Here is a 15,017-nt window from a genome sequence, read left to right on the forward strand (position 1 = left end):
GCCGCTGGCTCAATCCTGTCCGGCCCTGAAAAGGACATCGAACCAGGGGAGTCCAGGGCTCTATCTAAGACGTCTTCAATCTTCTTCCCTTAGCTTAAACATAACTGCCGAGCCCTTTGAAACATCCCCTTTTATACCCAACCCCTCCCTGAGGGGTGGGGCCCCGGGGGATCATAACGTTCGAACCAGCCCCCCCCAGGGTGTCTGGCTCGGACGTTGTAGAGGGCACTTGCTCGTGCACTTACGTAGCCCCGCCCACTGTGTTTGTTTTCCATAGGCTGCCATGCATAACGGGCCCTCTCTTTAACACCCCTACATTTGTAATACCTGTGTAGTGTAGATGCACCTTCTTTATTAACACACACAATCTGGACTGTACACTCAACACTCGCTAGCCTGAGCACAACACTAGCTGCCTACCATCGACAGCGCTAACTGACTAGACAGCTGGCTGACTATCTAGCAGTGGCGACGTCGAGCGATTGCAAAGATGGCAGCGACGACGGCGACGAAGACGACAGCAACAACGAGATGATCCGACTCCCAACAACAGCCCTGAGCCACCGATCTCAGCTTCTTTTATTCTACCAGAGTGGCCCGGCTTCTCGAACTCTTATTAGCAGGTTCTAGGAACTTCTAGATGGACCCCCTCTATGACCCTTCTTCCACTCTGCCGACACACCCCTGGAAACTGTCGCTCACTTGCGTGTGTGCTGTTTATACACCGCAGTTGCCACTTCTGGTCACCAGCTGGTGCTATTACACTACATTACCCCCCCCCCCCCGCTTATTAAAAACATAGCCATCTCAGCTAATACTTAGCAATAAACCAGGTGATTAGGGCAGAGTAATACTCCGCAGAATCGACAGCAACATGAATAGGGCAGAACAACAATCCGCAGCAACTGACAACGTAAAGATAACAAGGACGTATAGGGCAGAGCAACTCCGCAGAATTAACAACAACGTGGTAAATGAAACACTTCAATGAGGGTGAGGGAATACATAAAATGACCCGTTGATTAATGAACACAATCCCGACGCACACGCGAATAGACAATGGCAACAGCATTCTAGCTGACTGCAACACAGCACATGCCGCAGGCAAAACCATCGGGCGACACCCAACAACATTTTACGATCCCCCAACACATATTCCCCTTTCAACCGACCATGGCATTAGAACACACAATTTGGGACACGCTCATCGGAATGTAACGCACTTGGACCAAGTTCTGGACGCTGGCCCCCCATCTTGGGCGGGGTCTTGTACTTCTTGCACAAGCGGCCTAAAGGGCCCGGACCCTCCCTGGAATCAACAGAAGAGTTCGACCGGGCTCCAGCTTTTGATTCTTCATGTGAGGTGGCTTCAGGAGGATTCCCAGACGTCAGTGGCTCAGATCCTGTGGGCGGCACAACACACTTTTTCTGAGGCACAGTTCCCGGGGCCGACTGTCCCGGCTCATCGGACACATCAGACACCGGCTGTACAGGATTTGGAGATGAACTGTCTAACTGGGAATGAACATAGGGCTTCAGGCGTGATGGGTGAATGAACCAACGGTGATACTCTGCCTGTATCCACACACACTGCGGTTGTCGAACTTCCACCACCTCAACGGGCCTCGCCATGGCCAATGTCATTTCGGGGATGTACCTGGTGGCACCTGAGGGCAGTGCAACCAAGCCTTTTCCCCAGCCTTCCATGAGAGCACGTACTCCCGCTGCTCCGTGCTCTTTTCGTTAGCACCCTGCTTTTTGGCGTAAATTTCCCTGGCTGCTTCGCGCGCCTCAGACAATCGTGCAAGCTTAACCTGCATGGGCACAGGCATGGCGGCCTTTTTTTTCCATGGGGGTTAGTTATCTCACCCATACATAAGATAGAATGGAAAAAATCTCGTTGAGGTGTGTGGGGCCATCCTGTATGCCGCTAGGTTCCCTGGGATGTGCAAATCCCAGTCCTTCTGCGCCTTATTAACCGCCTGACAGAGCATCTATGTTAGGGTCCTGTGCAGGCGTTCTACCATACCGTCCATTTGAGGATGGCCTGGTGACGTTCTAATTTTTTGGTGCCCGAAGCATCGCATACCTCCCGCAGCAGTTTTGACGAGAAATTATGCTCCTGATCCGTGAAAAGCTGCGCAGGTGCTCCCTTGTCCATCACATAGCCATGCAAAAATGCATCAGCAATGGCTGCTGCAGATTGGTCTGGTAGTGGCCAAGTAATTGGCCACGTGAGAAAAATATTCCACACTAACCAGGAGGAATTTGTTTCCCCTTTGGGTAGCCGGAATATCAAGTGCAACCATCTCATTAATTCGGGACACCGTGATGGGCTGCAATGGAGGCTGAGCCATTCTCAACAGTGGTTTCCGGCGTGCACAATCAATACAGCCCTTGACCAGATGGTACACATTGTCTGACATACCTGGCCAATAAAAATCTTTCTGCAGCGTCAACAACGTTTTCTGGACTCCGAGGTGCAGTAATTTATTTTCGTGGACCATCCTCGTCACCCTTCTGCGCAAAGCGGTGGGAACCACTATACAATGGCGCTGTAGCTCCTCATCCCACCTCATTGAAAGTCCCTCACGAAGGACTATGTGGGAGACTCCCACTGGGGCAGAATCATCGTGGTTCACCTCAGCATGATGCCGCAAGTTCATTAGTGACATGTCCTCCACCTGCAGCCGTCCCCACTCGGCATGCATGAGGCCCAATGTACTGTCCCCAGGCGTGACCACCTCAGTTAGCAATCCATCGCTCGATGCCACTACAACTTGTGGCGATCCAGCCGCAGGTGGTTTACACCCGCTCAGTGGCAGGCGGGACTGTGCATCTGCGTTGCAGTGCCTTAGACGCTTTCGGTAGATTACCGTAAACGAGTACTCTTGCAGCATTTTCAGCCAGCGTGAAAGCTGCCCGGACGGCTGGTCAATTCGAAAGGAGTACTGGAGAGCCGCATGGTCCGTGTGCACTACAAAGTCCCTGCCATAAAGATATGGCCTATACTGCTGGTAGAGGGGCAAATAATGTCAGCGGCCAACATTTCCTCAAACGCCTGTTGAACATGTTCTTTCTCCCTCAGGCTCAGCCTGTACGAGTTTTGCCTAATGGGAGTTGCGCCACCCATATCATTTCATTGCGGTGTTGCAGCAATGAGGTGCGGCCAATATAAAATTTCCTTTGGGTGAAATTATAAATTAACTCCCGCAGCAAAGCACGCAACTTGTCCCGTTGATCTCGTGACAGGTCCGGATTCTCGGTGCACAATTATCAGCCCATGTCTCGTTTGACTCGCCTCTCTCTTCCACCATGCCCACGACCTCTGCTGCAGCTGTGTCGACATCCTCGCAACACGCAGCTGCCGCATGAGCTAAGACCGTACCAGCCTGGACAACCGCTGTAATCAATCCAACATTTAACACCTGCAGGAACTGGCTCCTTGTCTGTCCTAACGATCGACTGAGCACCCACCAGCGTGAGGCCCCGAGTTGCCGTGTTGGATGGGGTTAAGAGGACCCCCACCTCGGAATTTGTAAACTGCAGCCATTTTCGGTTGCGCAGGGGAACTAACATTTGCGCACCTGTCGGAATCTCAACTGATTCCTTCACAAAGGCCTGGACCGTGGTGTTAGTCACAGTAAGTCTATCTGGGGAATGCAACCGTCTGGATCGGTACATCGCTCCCTCGTACAAAATGGCGGCCGTTGGCCGCGCCGCACCGAATTGGATAATAGCTCTGCTATTATACAATTAGTGGACAGAGTTTGATTGATTTTGATTGCCTGTGACGCTGCTATAATCAACTCAGTAGGCTGAGTTTGATTGATGTTGATTGGCTGTAGCTCTATTATCATCCACTTAGTGAGCAGAGTTTGATTGATGTTGAATGGCTGTGACGTTGCTATCATCCGTTCAGTGGGCCAAGTCTTCTGCTGGGCGGGAGCAGGAAAGTATTATTATCACTGAGTGCGAGGATCATCAATCGTTAGTTTTTGGCATAGAGAGATCCGCGGAAAATTTATATTTTTTAAATTATCCGCGAACGTCCTCCCCTTCATTACAGCGGACCTTCGAGAGTCTCCTGTAGATAATCGATTATACAGTAGATTACTGATTAATATACAGCGGCTTCTCATATGACATTACATTTTTCGTCATCATTTTTTTTTAGTCTTTGACATGTGTTTACCCTATGAAATTGGCATGAATAAACATACAAATAGACACAAACACCCTACCGTAAGAAGTGACCTATTTACTGTACCGTACTTACTGCTTCAATCTCGAAGACTCTGCATCATGGGGTGATGTATATTATGTGCAGTACTTTTCATTGTTTAAGTTGAGTGTTTTGTCCATAATACAGGTGATTTGGGTTAATCCCATAAATATAAATGTGTCGTTAAGCCCGCCACCACCCAACACAACCAATTAGTAAGATTTGTCACCTTAATTTTAGTTTACTAATACATTTATGCGATCTAACAAAAAAATACCCTATTATGAATAATATTGGTCGCGAAAGCCTCCTTAGTGTTAAACTATGTGTAGTGTATAATGTAGTGCATGTAATATTTCACACTGAAATCAAGCGTAGCTACTTTGTTCGCGAAAACGGTGCTGATCACCAGACTGCGTTGCAGCCTTTGAAGTGGTGTTTGCCTGTTTCGCTGGATTGGCCGGGGACCAGCTAGATAATATTTGAAGCTGCCGGATAATCCATTATAAACTGTACTTATATATACAGTAAACCTTTGTTAATTTGAGACATATGGGGCTCTGGCCTTGCCAAATTATCCAATATTCCGAATTATGTACAATGGTATTCCCCAGTGCCTCCTGCCCCTAAAAAGAAACAAAATCCTATTTTTTCCAAACTCTTCACATACCACACGCATTGACACACTTTCTGCATCAATTCCATCCAAAATGTTGTATTTGTCACGCAGACTAAGGTATTTATGCTTCAATCCCTTTCTATTATCTCTTGATGTAGGTGTAGACAACACTTCTGAGAGGGTTGGCTTGCCCAGAGTGCACAAACAAGGTAAAGTCCAAAGCAACAGGTCTGCACTAATGCTCACCATGCACTTCACCACCACACTGAGTCGTTGTTTTGGTCGTGGTGCACGGCGTTGCTCCACGTGTATGCCGAAATTGGACCATTCGGTACAGCAATTCAGCTAATGGAAAATTACGAATACTGTTTAAAGCACAGCTGTGCTGAATTATCTCCAATTACAAAGAATCAAATATCGAAATAACGAGGTTTTACAGTATATGTATAATTGAGATATCTTTTGGTTGTTCGTTTCAGTGCCCCCGTCCGGAATTAAAGTGGACAAAGTAGCGCATCTGGACAAGGATTTTGTGTCTATGTATTTTGAAAGCGAAAAGCGGTCTGGTGGGGGAGACATCGCAAGTATGGAGGAGGAGGCCGCATGTTGGATCATCATCTTCGAAGACCCCACAGGTGAATTACAGGACACTCATGCCATGTCTTTCATATTTTCTTTTTGCTTACAAAAAAAATAAAATCTTGTTACAAAGATAACAATTTACCGCTTTTGTGCGATGGCGAGCGGTCTCAAAATATATACTTATGATGTTTACGGCACTCCAGGATAAATGCCTTGAGCAACTGTTGCACATCGAGCAGTGCAACTCACGTGGCTGTTCGACGGCGGGCATCTAGAGATGGAATTTGCATGTAAATGTAAGATCAGAGAGCTGATATACCTCCACGACAACGAAGCTGTGGATGAGAGATTAGCATGTCAAATTGTTAATGTAAGATTAGCATGTCAATGTAAGAAAACCACCGCAATGGTGGCTGTGTTGAGAGATTTAGACCGGGAGCCGCCACTACGAGGGAAAGGAGCAGCAGTGGCTGTTAGTGAAATATTTAGCCTGTTAATGTAAAGACATTTGTAAGACATTTACATATCTGGATGGCTTAATGAACGAATCTATGTTGATTAGCCAGTGGGTTTGCAGAGTACCTTCGTCTTGGAAAAATCCATTTCGTGTGTGCCCACAGCGTTGAAACAATTGATTTTTCCAAGACGAAGGTAGTCTGCCTCAATAAATTTGGCACGTACGATGAAATCTGCGATGGAAAAACCCGCGACGGGCAAGGTTTTGATGTAACAATACATGGAGCATAAACTACCATCACGCAAACTCCGATCATCCTCGCAGCAGAAGAGGCTTTTGGCTGGCCATTGAACAAAGATGGTCACCGCATCGCTGCGCTTTCAGATGCACTTCTGTGGCCATCTGGAATGCTTTTTTACGTTTAGTTTGTTGTCCTTCCCCCACACCTCAGATTAGCCTGGTTAGCTATGTACGGTTGCAAAAAGTTAAACAAACATACATATCTAGTGTCAGTGCGCTGACTGGTGGCCATAAGGACTAATCGCGGGTGGCAAAACAGCACATAGTCTAATTATATGAGAGTGACCACAAGAGGGGAATAACTTGGCCAAGGGTCAACGAGCGGGTCTATCAGGAATCTCCCAGAATCTGAGAGAGACTTCACAAAGAGGGGCATGGCCAGGGGTGGGGCATGGCCGTGCTAGGGGCATATAAGGGAGAGTGTAACGGGGTTCTGGGCGCTCGGGGAGTTCGGGGTCCTCGCCGTCGCCACTGTCATCATCGTTGTCGCTACTGTCTCTTAGTCAGTTGTCGCTATGTAGCTGTCTCACTATATAGTTCAACATCGTCGTCATCGCTATATAGTCGACCAGCTGTATAATCAGACATCGCCACTGTCGCTGTATAGTCAGCCATACATACATTACACATACATACTACCCAATACACTACACTACACACTGTACACACTACGCTATACACTACGCGACTACACCCTACACTGTACATTACTATACACTACAATACCTTACACTACATTACCATACACTACATTATTACACACTACACTATATATTACTATGCACGAGACTACAATACACAACACTACACTACCGTACACTAGACTATACACTACTATACACTACCATACACTACACCGCTATACCAAATTGACAACCAATTTCTTTAGAACTGTTCTTTGTGTGTTTTTTGTTGTCAAGACCCCCATGCCTGCCGATTAGCACGGTTGGCTACGTACGGTGCCAAAGAAGTTCAACGTACACACGTATGTACGTACAACAAGTTGATGATGTTCGCTGTGTGGTCGATGTCTCTGTGATTTGCCAGTGGCGGAGCGGGTGCTGAAAAGGAAGCATGCCTTGAGGGGCCACGAGCTCATGTGCGTCAGCTTTGTGGATGGGCCCATGGCGGCGGTGCAGAGATCGCCAGAGTATCTGGACCCATGGAGGGTTCTGCTGAGTGGCTTCACGGCTCCCATGAACGTGGACATACTGAGGATGTTCGTCGAGAACTGCAGTGGCACCCAAAGATTCCAACTTCACGAGACGGACGACGAGCACTGCCGAATCGTCACTTTCTTCAATGATATCAGTAAGTCGGACGAACGCCGAATGCCGGCAGGGTGGGCGTTTTTTTTGTCTATCGTTCTAAAGCTCCCTCCTGTGCATTTGACTCCAAGGCATTTGACTCCCTAAAAACGGAAAGCCTTTTGCCGTGTCCTCCACTGTCTTGGATGTCCAGAGAAGTTGGTCACCATCCTGAGGCTCCTGCACGACGACACGACCACCACCGTGGCGAGTTGGGGAATCTGAAATAGACGCCTTTCAGATCCGAACGGGTGTCAGACTGGGTTGTGTGATCGCCCCACCTCATTCACCAGACAGAATAAAGTGAGGGCATCAGCATCCAGTACCGTCTGGATCGGAAGCTCACTGAAGGCACTTAATGATGTGGCTTAGAAAACAATGGCAGAATGGAACGGTGGAGTTGCTACGAGGGTTGAGGAATGAGTGACAGCGGTGATAGAGGGGTGCTTAGAGGGGATCATGGGAAGGCAATCAGGGAAGGAGTGGAGGGGTGAGGGGAGGGAAGAGGAAGGGAAAGGGTGATGGAGAAGCGGTGGTGAGGCTTAGAGAGAGGAACGGTAAGAGACGAAGGAGGGGGATTGCCTCAAGTCCAGAGGCAATGTTGGGTCAATGGGCAGTGTTGAGACTATGGGCAGTATTGAGTCTACGTACAATATTGAGTCTATTGGTAGTGTTTAGTCGATGGTGCAGTACTGAGTCTATTGACAATGCTGAGTCTATGGTGCAGTGCTGAGTCTATAGGCAGTGCTGAGTCTATGGACAGTGTTGAGTCTATGGGCAGTGCTGAGTCTATAGTGCAGTGTTGAGTCTATGGTGCAGTGTTGAGTCTATGGTGCAGTGTTGAGTCTATGGTGCAGTGCTGAGTCTTAAAAAAAGAAAAAAAAAACCTAATTTCATGGTTGGCAGTGGGTTATATATAATTAAATACACACTCTTTCATTCTCACATAATAAAGGCAAAATCCTGTGAGTGTTTCATTGGTCATGGCCTCATATCTACCAGGCAAGATATAAACTTAAAGTAAAATATTGGACAGATCTGCTAGTGGAGAGCGTTACGTTTTTTAGAGCAATTAAATCTCCGCTATGCTAAACATCGCCTTTACAACGTGTAAGAAAGCAGACAATGGAAGACCTTGGTTCTTAAACGTCGAACAGTGGATTGGAGAAACACTGTCCAGGCTGGTGATAATAATACAAGAATAGGCTGTACCCTTTCTGAGAATAGAACAGATATATTAAGATGGTCAAACACCAAATAGATGATACCACACACACTACTTGTGGTCATCATGCAAACAACACAAGCTCTGATAATAATGTTACATGCGTTGTCTTTGAAACTGATGGGCCTACACCAGAGACAGCAGCCTTGTTCTTCATAGCCTTGTCTCACCACCGGCGTTAGAGAACAATGCCAAATGCCAACAGTACAAATGCTATTTTGATTTAGAGAATGCTTTTACAAGAAAAATAAATAAATAAACAATTGCTTTTTTATAATTAAACAGGCAATGAAAGCATCAAAGTAATAATACAATTAAACTAAAGTATTTTTTTTACTAGGTAAGGCCCACTGAGCTACGAAGCTCTTTGTTGAGAAGCGACCTGGCGATTATAAATGATAGCTCAACGAAGTGGCTTATCATCATGTATACATTTATAGCAGACAATTATAGCTCATGTTGAGCAGCTATATCTACGGGACCTTTTATTTCCCAGTATCAAAATGCTGAAAACTAAAAAAAGATTCAGCCTTCCCTGACTGCTTTTGGAGTCCTAAGATAGCGACGATCGAGTCATCCTGACGATCGAATCAGTCACGAGGGCAGTCGCAGACTCTATGATTCGGTTTTGTACTCCTATAAAGAGACTCAGCAGCATACGCGAACCAGAATACGTCGTTTGATTTGCTGACCTTTCCTGCTTTGCCACTTCTATCGTGTTTGTGAGTATTTGTGTGTTTGTTGTTGTAACGTTCTGACCCGTGCCCCTACTGGACATCTGTAACGAAAGCGAGGTGTCTGGGCGACATACTCACCCACATGCAAACAAATGGTGCTCAAATATTTTTTTCCAAGTCACTTCTGTAGAATAAACGAATAGCTTAGTGGACTTTTCCTGGTCGACTAAATATAGTTTATTGGTAGTTTATTTGTCATTATTTGTTTACCTTTCCTATACTTTACACTCCTATCGTGTTTGTGAATGCTGTATTTGCTATGTTCTGACCCCGTGCCCCTACTGGCCATTTGTTCAAAAAGAGCTTCATAGCTCATCAAATTCCTCCTGCAGCTTAAATATTGATTCTGATTAAAGAGCCTCGGCACCATACTCGACCAGAATATGTATATTGATCACCAAGTGCAAAATGTAGTCAGGTTCTGCAATTTTCATATCAGGGCTCTACGACACATTCGGCTACTAATGAGTTGTGATGTAGGAAACACGGTTGCGTGTAGCTTGGTATATTGATAAGGCTCGATTATTGCAACTCATTAGCAAGCTGCAGCGTGTACAGCATTATCTGGTGCGTGTCTTGATGGGTACTGCAAGATCCGACCATGTTCGTCTGGTGCTCGTCGAGCTGCATTGGCTTACGGTTCCAAATTAATAAATTATAAAGTCGTGCTCATTACAAACAAAGTGCTTGCCACAAATGAACCACAATACGTTGTTGATCTTGTCAAGGAGTATAAATCATCATCATACAAACTCCGGTCATCCTGCCAGCAGCGGCTTTTGGATGGCCATCGTGCACTTTCAAATGTGCTTCTGTGGCCACCCGGAACGCTCTTCCTTCCGATATTAGGAAGCCGCTGGAGCCATGCACTTTTACATCATTATGTAGATTGACAAAATAATTTCTATAGAACTGATTTTTGTGTTTTGTTTGTTGTCCTTCCCCCGAACCTCCGATTAGCATGGTTGGCTATGTACAGTGAGAAATAAGTTCAACATACATACACTATTCACTACAATACATACTATACACTACATACATTATACTACTGTAGTGGCGTCACACACGAGGTTTGCAAACAGCGGGTACATTTGAGGGCGAGCAAGTGCAAGTGTCAAGACATGGTGTAGCCTCCAGAGAAGCGCCAGCAATTAGGGGGAGAAGCGGTAATTAAGCGGGTGCATTTGAGGACAGGCAGGTGCGAGCGTGAGAACACAGGGTAGACGTCGGAGATGCGGGAGATGATAAGAGAGAGAGAGCAGGTGCAGGAGGCGCCGCTGAGGCGCCAGCTTAATGGGGGGTAACTGAGGACCCTTAATGAGAAGGGGGATATAAGGGTGTGCGCGGAGTAACACGGGGAGGTTGTTGGTTGGAGCTCAAGGGATGAAGAGGACAAGAGTCGGGGAGAAGCCTGGGATCTCGCCCTCCGCACCTCGTCCTCAGCAGTGTTGGCTGATCCTCTGCTGGGGGCAAGGACGAGAGTGGAGGTGTGAGGGAAGCAGGACAGGCTCGCAGAGTATAGAGTGACAGGCTAGCGGAGTATAGAGTGACAGGCTAGCAGAGCATAAAGTGACAGGCTATCGGAGTATAGAATGACAGGCTAGCAGAGGATAGGGAGTTCGGAGCAAGGGTGTGTTGTGTTTGTGTGAGGAGCATCCCCACGGGATACGAGGTAATCAAGTGAAACAGGAAAAAATCTTAAAGTGTCCGTGTGAATACACGACTACACTACTATAAACTGCACCACGATACTAACATTTAAAAATAATTTCTTTAGAACTGCTTTTTGTGTGTTAGATTGTCGTCCTTCCCTACAACTCCGATCGGCGCAGTTGGCTACGTACTGTGCGATGAAGGAAGTTCGACGTACGTAGGAAGGAGATGACTGCGGGTTTTGTGAGCAATGGCAAAAAACTGTGCCCCACTTTCTGCAGACATGGAGTGTTTCATCAATCGCTGCAAAGCGAGCGGATTCGCAAACATCGTCATCAGGGCGGAGCAGCTTCCCATCACGAAGGTGGTGCGCGTCGAGAACCTCAAAGAGGAGGGGAGCGAGGATCACCTCATGCTTTATTTAGAGAACAGAAGCGGGCCGAACGTTCAGGTGGAGGCGGCAGAACGTGGATCGACGGCCGACACGGCACTTATACACCTGTCCAGTGTGCAAGGTAACGTGATGCACTGATTTTGTCTGTGTTGGGTTAGATCGCCTACGTCTCCTCTGTACTTTTAAATCTCAATTGAAGACGAATTTCTTTTTGTGTTTAGTTCATTGTTCTTTCGGTAATGTCACGTAGGTAAAAATGATTAACCAAGCAAAGTCTTAACTTGCTGTGGTGCTTCCGTTCTTCCCTGCCGTTTGGCTGTTATCTCCGATTCTCCGAGTTGCATTGCCCTGTTAGGTGCTTCTGCATTAACGGGCTGGGGTCTCACTAACATGGCCACCTCTGCTCTCTTAGCCTCGATGTATCGATGGTTCTGGCTGTGTGATGGGCTGTGTGTCACTGGCGCGACCACCATTGCGGTGGTTCTCTTGCGTGGACGCACTTGCCTCACAGCGCAGTTGGCAGCGCAGCAGCTTGTGTTACACATAGACGTGACATTAACTTGCTAATCTCCCTAATCTCCCTGCATAATCTCTCCCATCAACATAGTGCTAATCTCTTAAACGGCCACGGAAGCTCATTTCATGCTAATCTCTCTCCCTAATCTCCCCCATTAACACAACTGACGTGCTTGCGTCCGGGTATGGAATTCCTTTCTAGCTCAGACCCCGCTTGCTTGCCCATCGCCACATAAATAACCTCTTGTAACAGCTCTCTCGCTGGTTCTGCAGTTTTACTGCTGGATTATTTTTTCCGCCTGAGGAAAACCGCTTGTGTTGCGATCGAAACGTCGTGATATATTATTTTTGGGTTTATTTGATTTTTTTACCTACGTGACTTTACCAAAAGAACCAAAGAGTATGGATTCCTGCAGTCACGAAAGCTTCAAATCACTTCTTTTTGTGTTTAGTTTGTTGTCCTTCCTCTGCACCTCCAATGAGCGAGGTTGGGTACGTATGGTGCCTAAGAAGTTCAACGTGCATGGCACATTTGAATGTAAATGTGTCATCAACCCACCTCTAGCCGACACAGCCTATCAGTGACGTTCATCACGTGGACAAAACATGCCGATTTTTCCATAGTACAGGTTTTTTGGGTTAGATCGCGTAAATATAAATGTGTCGCTAAACACGCCACCACCCAACGCAGCCAACCAGTAAGGCTTGTCCCGCAAGCAGAACATGCTCAGATTGTTTATCTTGTGGTTTTGGTCCCCAACACACCGGTGTGCTGATTTGTGATATGGCTGCCGCCTGACGATGCTAGTTGTAATTCCTGGTGAAACATCATGCTCGGATCGTGGATGTTGTGGATTTTCTCTCCAACACACCGGTGTGCTGTACTACTTACGGATTGGCATATTCTGTTTGCGTGACAAGCCTTACTGGTTGGCTGTTTCGGGTGGTGGCGGGTTTGGCAACAGATTGATATTTATTGGATTTAACCCAAAAAAACTGTTTTGTGGATATTGGTCACAAAAGCTTCTGTGTTAAACATGACAATTTATTTGTCACTTGAGCACGCAGGTTGCGCGTTGGAGAACCGGCAACATATTTTCAGTTTTGAGTTCACAACGCTTGATTACATCAACCAACTGCATCACCAATGAGAGCCATCACAAAGCAAGGACTCTACCGTGACCGCAGACATATGTCAGCTTGTTTGCAACAACAATAATGATTGTCACCATTTTGCACGGGTCTATGTGTCAAAAACAACTTATAGGTACAAATTAGTGTTTAACTTAATACAATAAAAAGTGTTAATTAACATTTGTAACAGAGAGTGTATTAAATACAAAAGTCAATAAGAAAACACACACTTACACTTAAACGGGTTTTAAATTCCTAAAATCGGTTTCTGCTTCAATGAACTGGCTTCATAAGTTAAAACTCACGAAATAAATTGTCGGATGAATTGCTCAAAACGAAATACAAATGACGATATCCATTGTTATTCTTTCGATTTCGAGAGAATAATAACGATCAACCGATTGATGATGCACATGCTCAGTGATAACACTTTATTGGCTACCGCCAAGCAGAACACTCGGCCCACTGAGTAGATGAAAGCAGCGTCACAGCCAATCAACATCAAACTCTGCCCACTAAATGGATAGCAGAGCCACAGGCAATCAACATCAATCAAACTCAGCCCACTGAGTGGATGATAGCAGAGCCACAGCCAATCGACATCAATCAAACTACGCCCAACTGTTGTAAATATATGGCAACTACTGTACTGTAGAGCGATCACGCAGATTTCAGATTAAAGTGGAGCCACATATTTTTGGGGTTTAAGCACCGTGTTACTTGTAATAAACATTTCCAAGAATAACAATTTGTATAACTGATTTTAGATGATTAATTTGGACTTAAGGGGAAATTCATGAGTTTTTTAACTTGTCAAAATCTCAGATGCACGGTTAATCCACAAATTGAATAAACCGCACGTGGATAATTGAGAGTCCACTTATATCATTTTGTGGCAGATATAGGGCAGCTTTACTGTATATGCAAAAAGGAGGAAGATCTTGAATTTGCGTTGGGCAGAAATTGACGGCTAATCACATTTGTTCGTGAAAGTGATAGTTTAATGTGTTTGATTTCAAGACAACACCCACCTTATCGGTTCTCCTCACCTCCGGTTGGCTACATGGAGTGCAAAAGAAGTTCAACATACATACATTTTGTATATGTTGGAATGAATCAATCACCAGCATGCCAACAAGCAAAAACTTTTTATTACTGGAATGATCTTCTCGTTTACATTAAACAGTCCCTCTCCTTAAACTCCTTATATGTTGAACTTCCTTTGCACAAACTACAACTTCACATTCAGGTGGTCAAGCCCAGATAGCCATTTCAGGAGCAGTAGCAGAGTAGTGTATCATCATCATCGTTGTGATGACTATTAGCCTATGGATCTATGCGTTCTGTAGGTTTCTATGGATCCTATATGAATCGTTGGGTTTCTGATCCTGGGTCTACATGAGTATCTGGGTCTGAGTCTCCACGGATCTCTGCGAGTCTCTGTGGGTGCCTATACATTTCTGTGAGTCTGTATGGGTCTTCGAGTCTCTGTGCGTCTCTGTGGATCTCTATGTTATTGGTTCTTTCGGTAAAGTCACGTCGATAGACAATACAAATAAAATGAAAAGTAAAGTAAAAATAATAAAAGCAAAAAACCCATAACGTTTCGATCGCAACACAAGTGCATTTGGGGCAAGCCTCCAAATGCAAGTGCTTATAAGGGTTTCCAAAGTGAGTGGGCGGGGGACTAGAGTTGCGAGGAGGAGAGCTGTGTGTCGTAAACAGCGTGGCCGGGGCAGCCACTGCTAATGTAGGAATAAAGTGCGAGATCGACATGGAGCTGAAGGCGAGGAGCGCAGTCCAAGTCTGTTAGACAATGGGGGGAGGGAGGGGCTAGAGATAGGAGTAGAGATAGGGGGAGAGAGAGG

At 46.1% G+C, this 15,017-nt stretch overlaps 1 protein-coding gene across 1 annotated transcript in view; it reads left to right on the forward strand.

Annotated features, from left to right (window-relative positions):
- The window catches only part of LOC133339453 (protein mono-ADP-ribosyltransferase PARP14-like), an 87,796-nt gene that overhangs the window by 22,971 nt on the left and 49,808 nt on the right, over positions 1–15,017 (forward strand). Inside the window, 3 exon segments of the mRNA XM_061547623.1 lie at positions 5,324–5,479; positions 7,231–7,494; positions 11,387–11,620. Of these exon segments, the coding sequence (XP_061403607.1) occupies positions 5,324–5,479; positions 7,231–7,494; positions 11,387–11,620 (654 nt within the window).

The sequence above is a fragment of the Lethenteron reissneri genome, unplaced genomic scaffold (genome assembly GCF_015708825.2).
Source record: "Lethenteron reissneri isolate LAM-NWPU_2019-01 unplaced genomic scaffold, ASM1570882v1 scaffold_1864, whole genome shotgun sequence".
Classification (NCBI taxonomy): Eukaryota; Metazoa; Chordata; class Hyperoartia; order Petromyzontiformes; family Petromyzontidae; genus Lethenteron; species Lethenteron reissneri.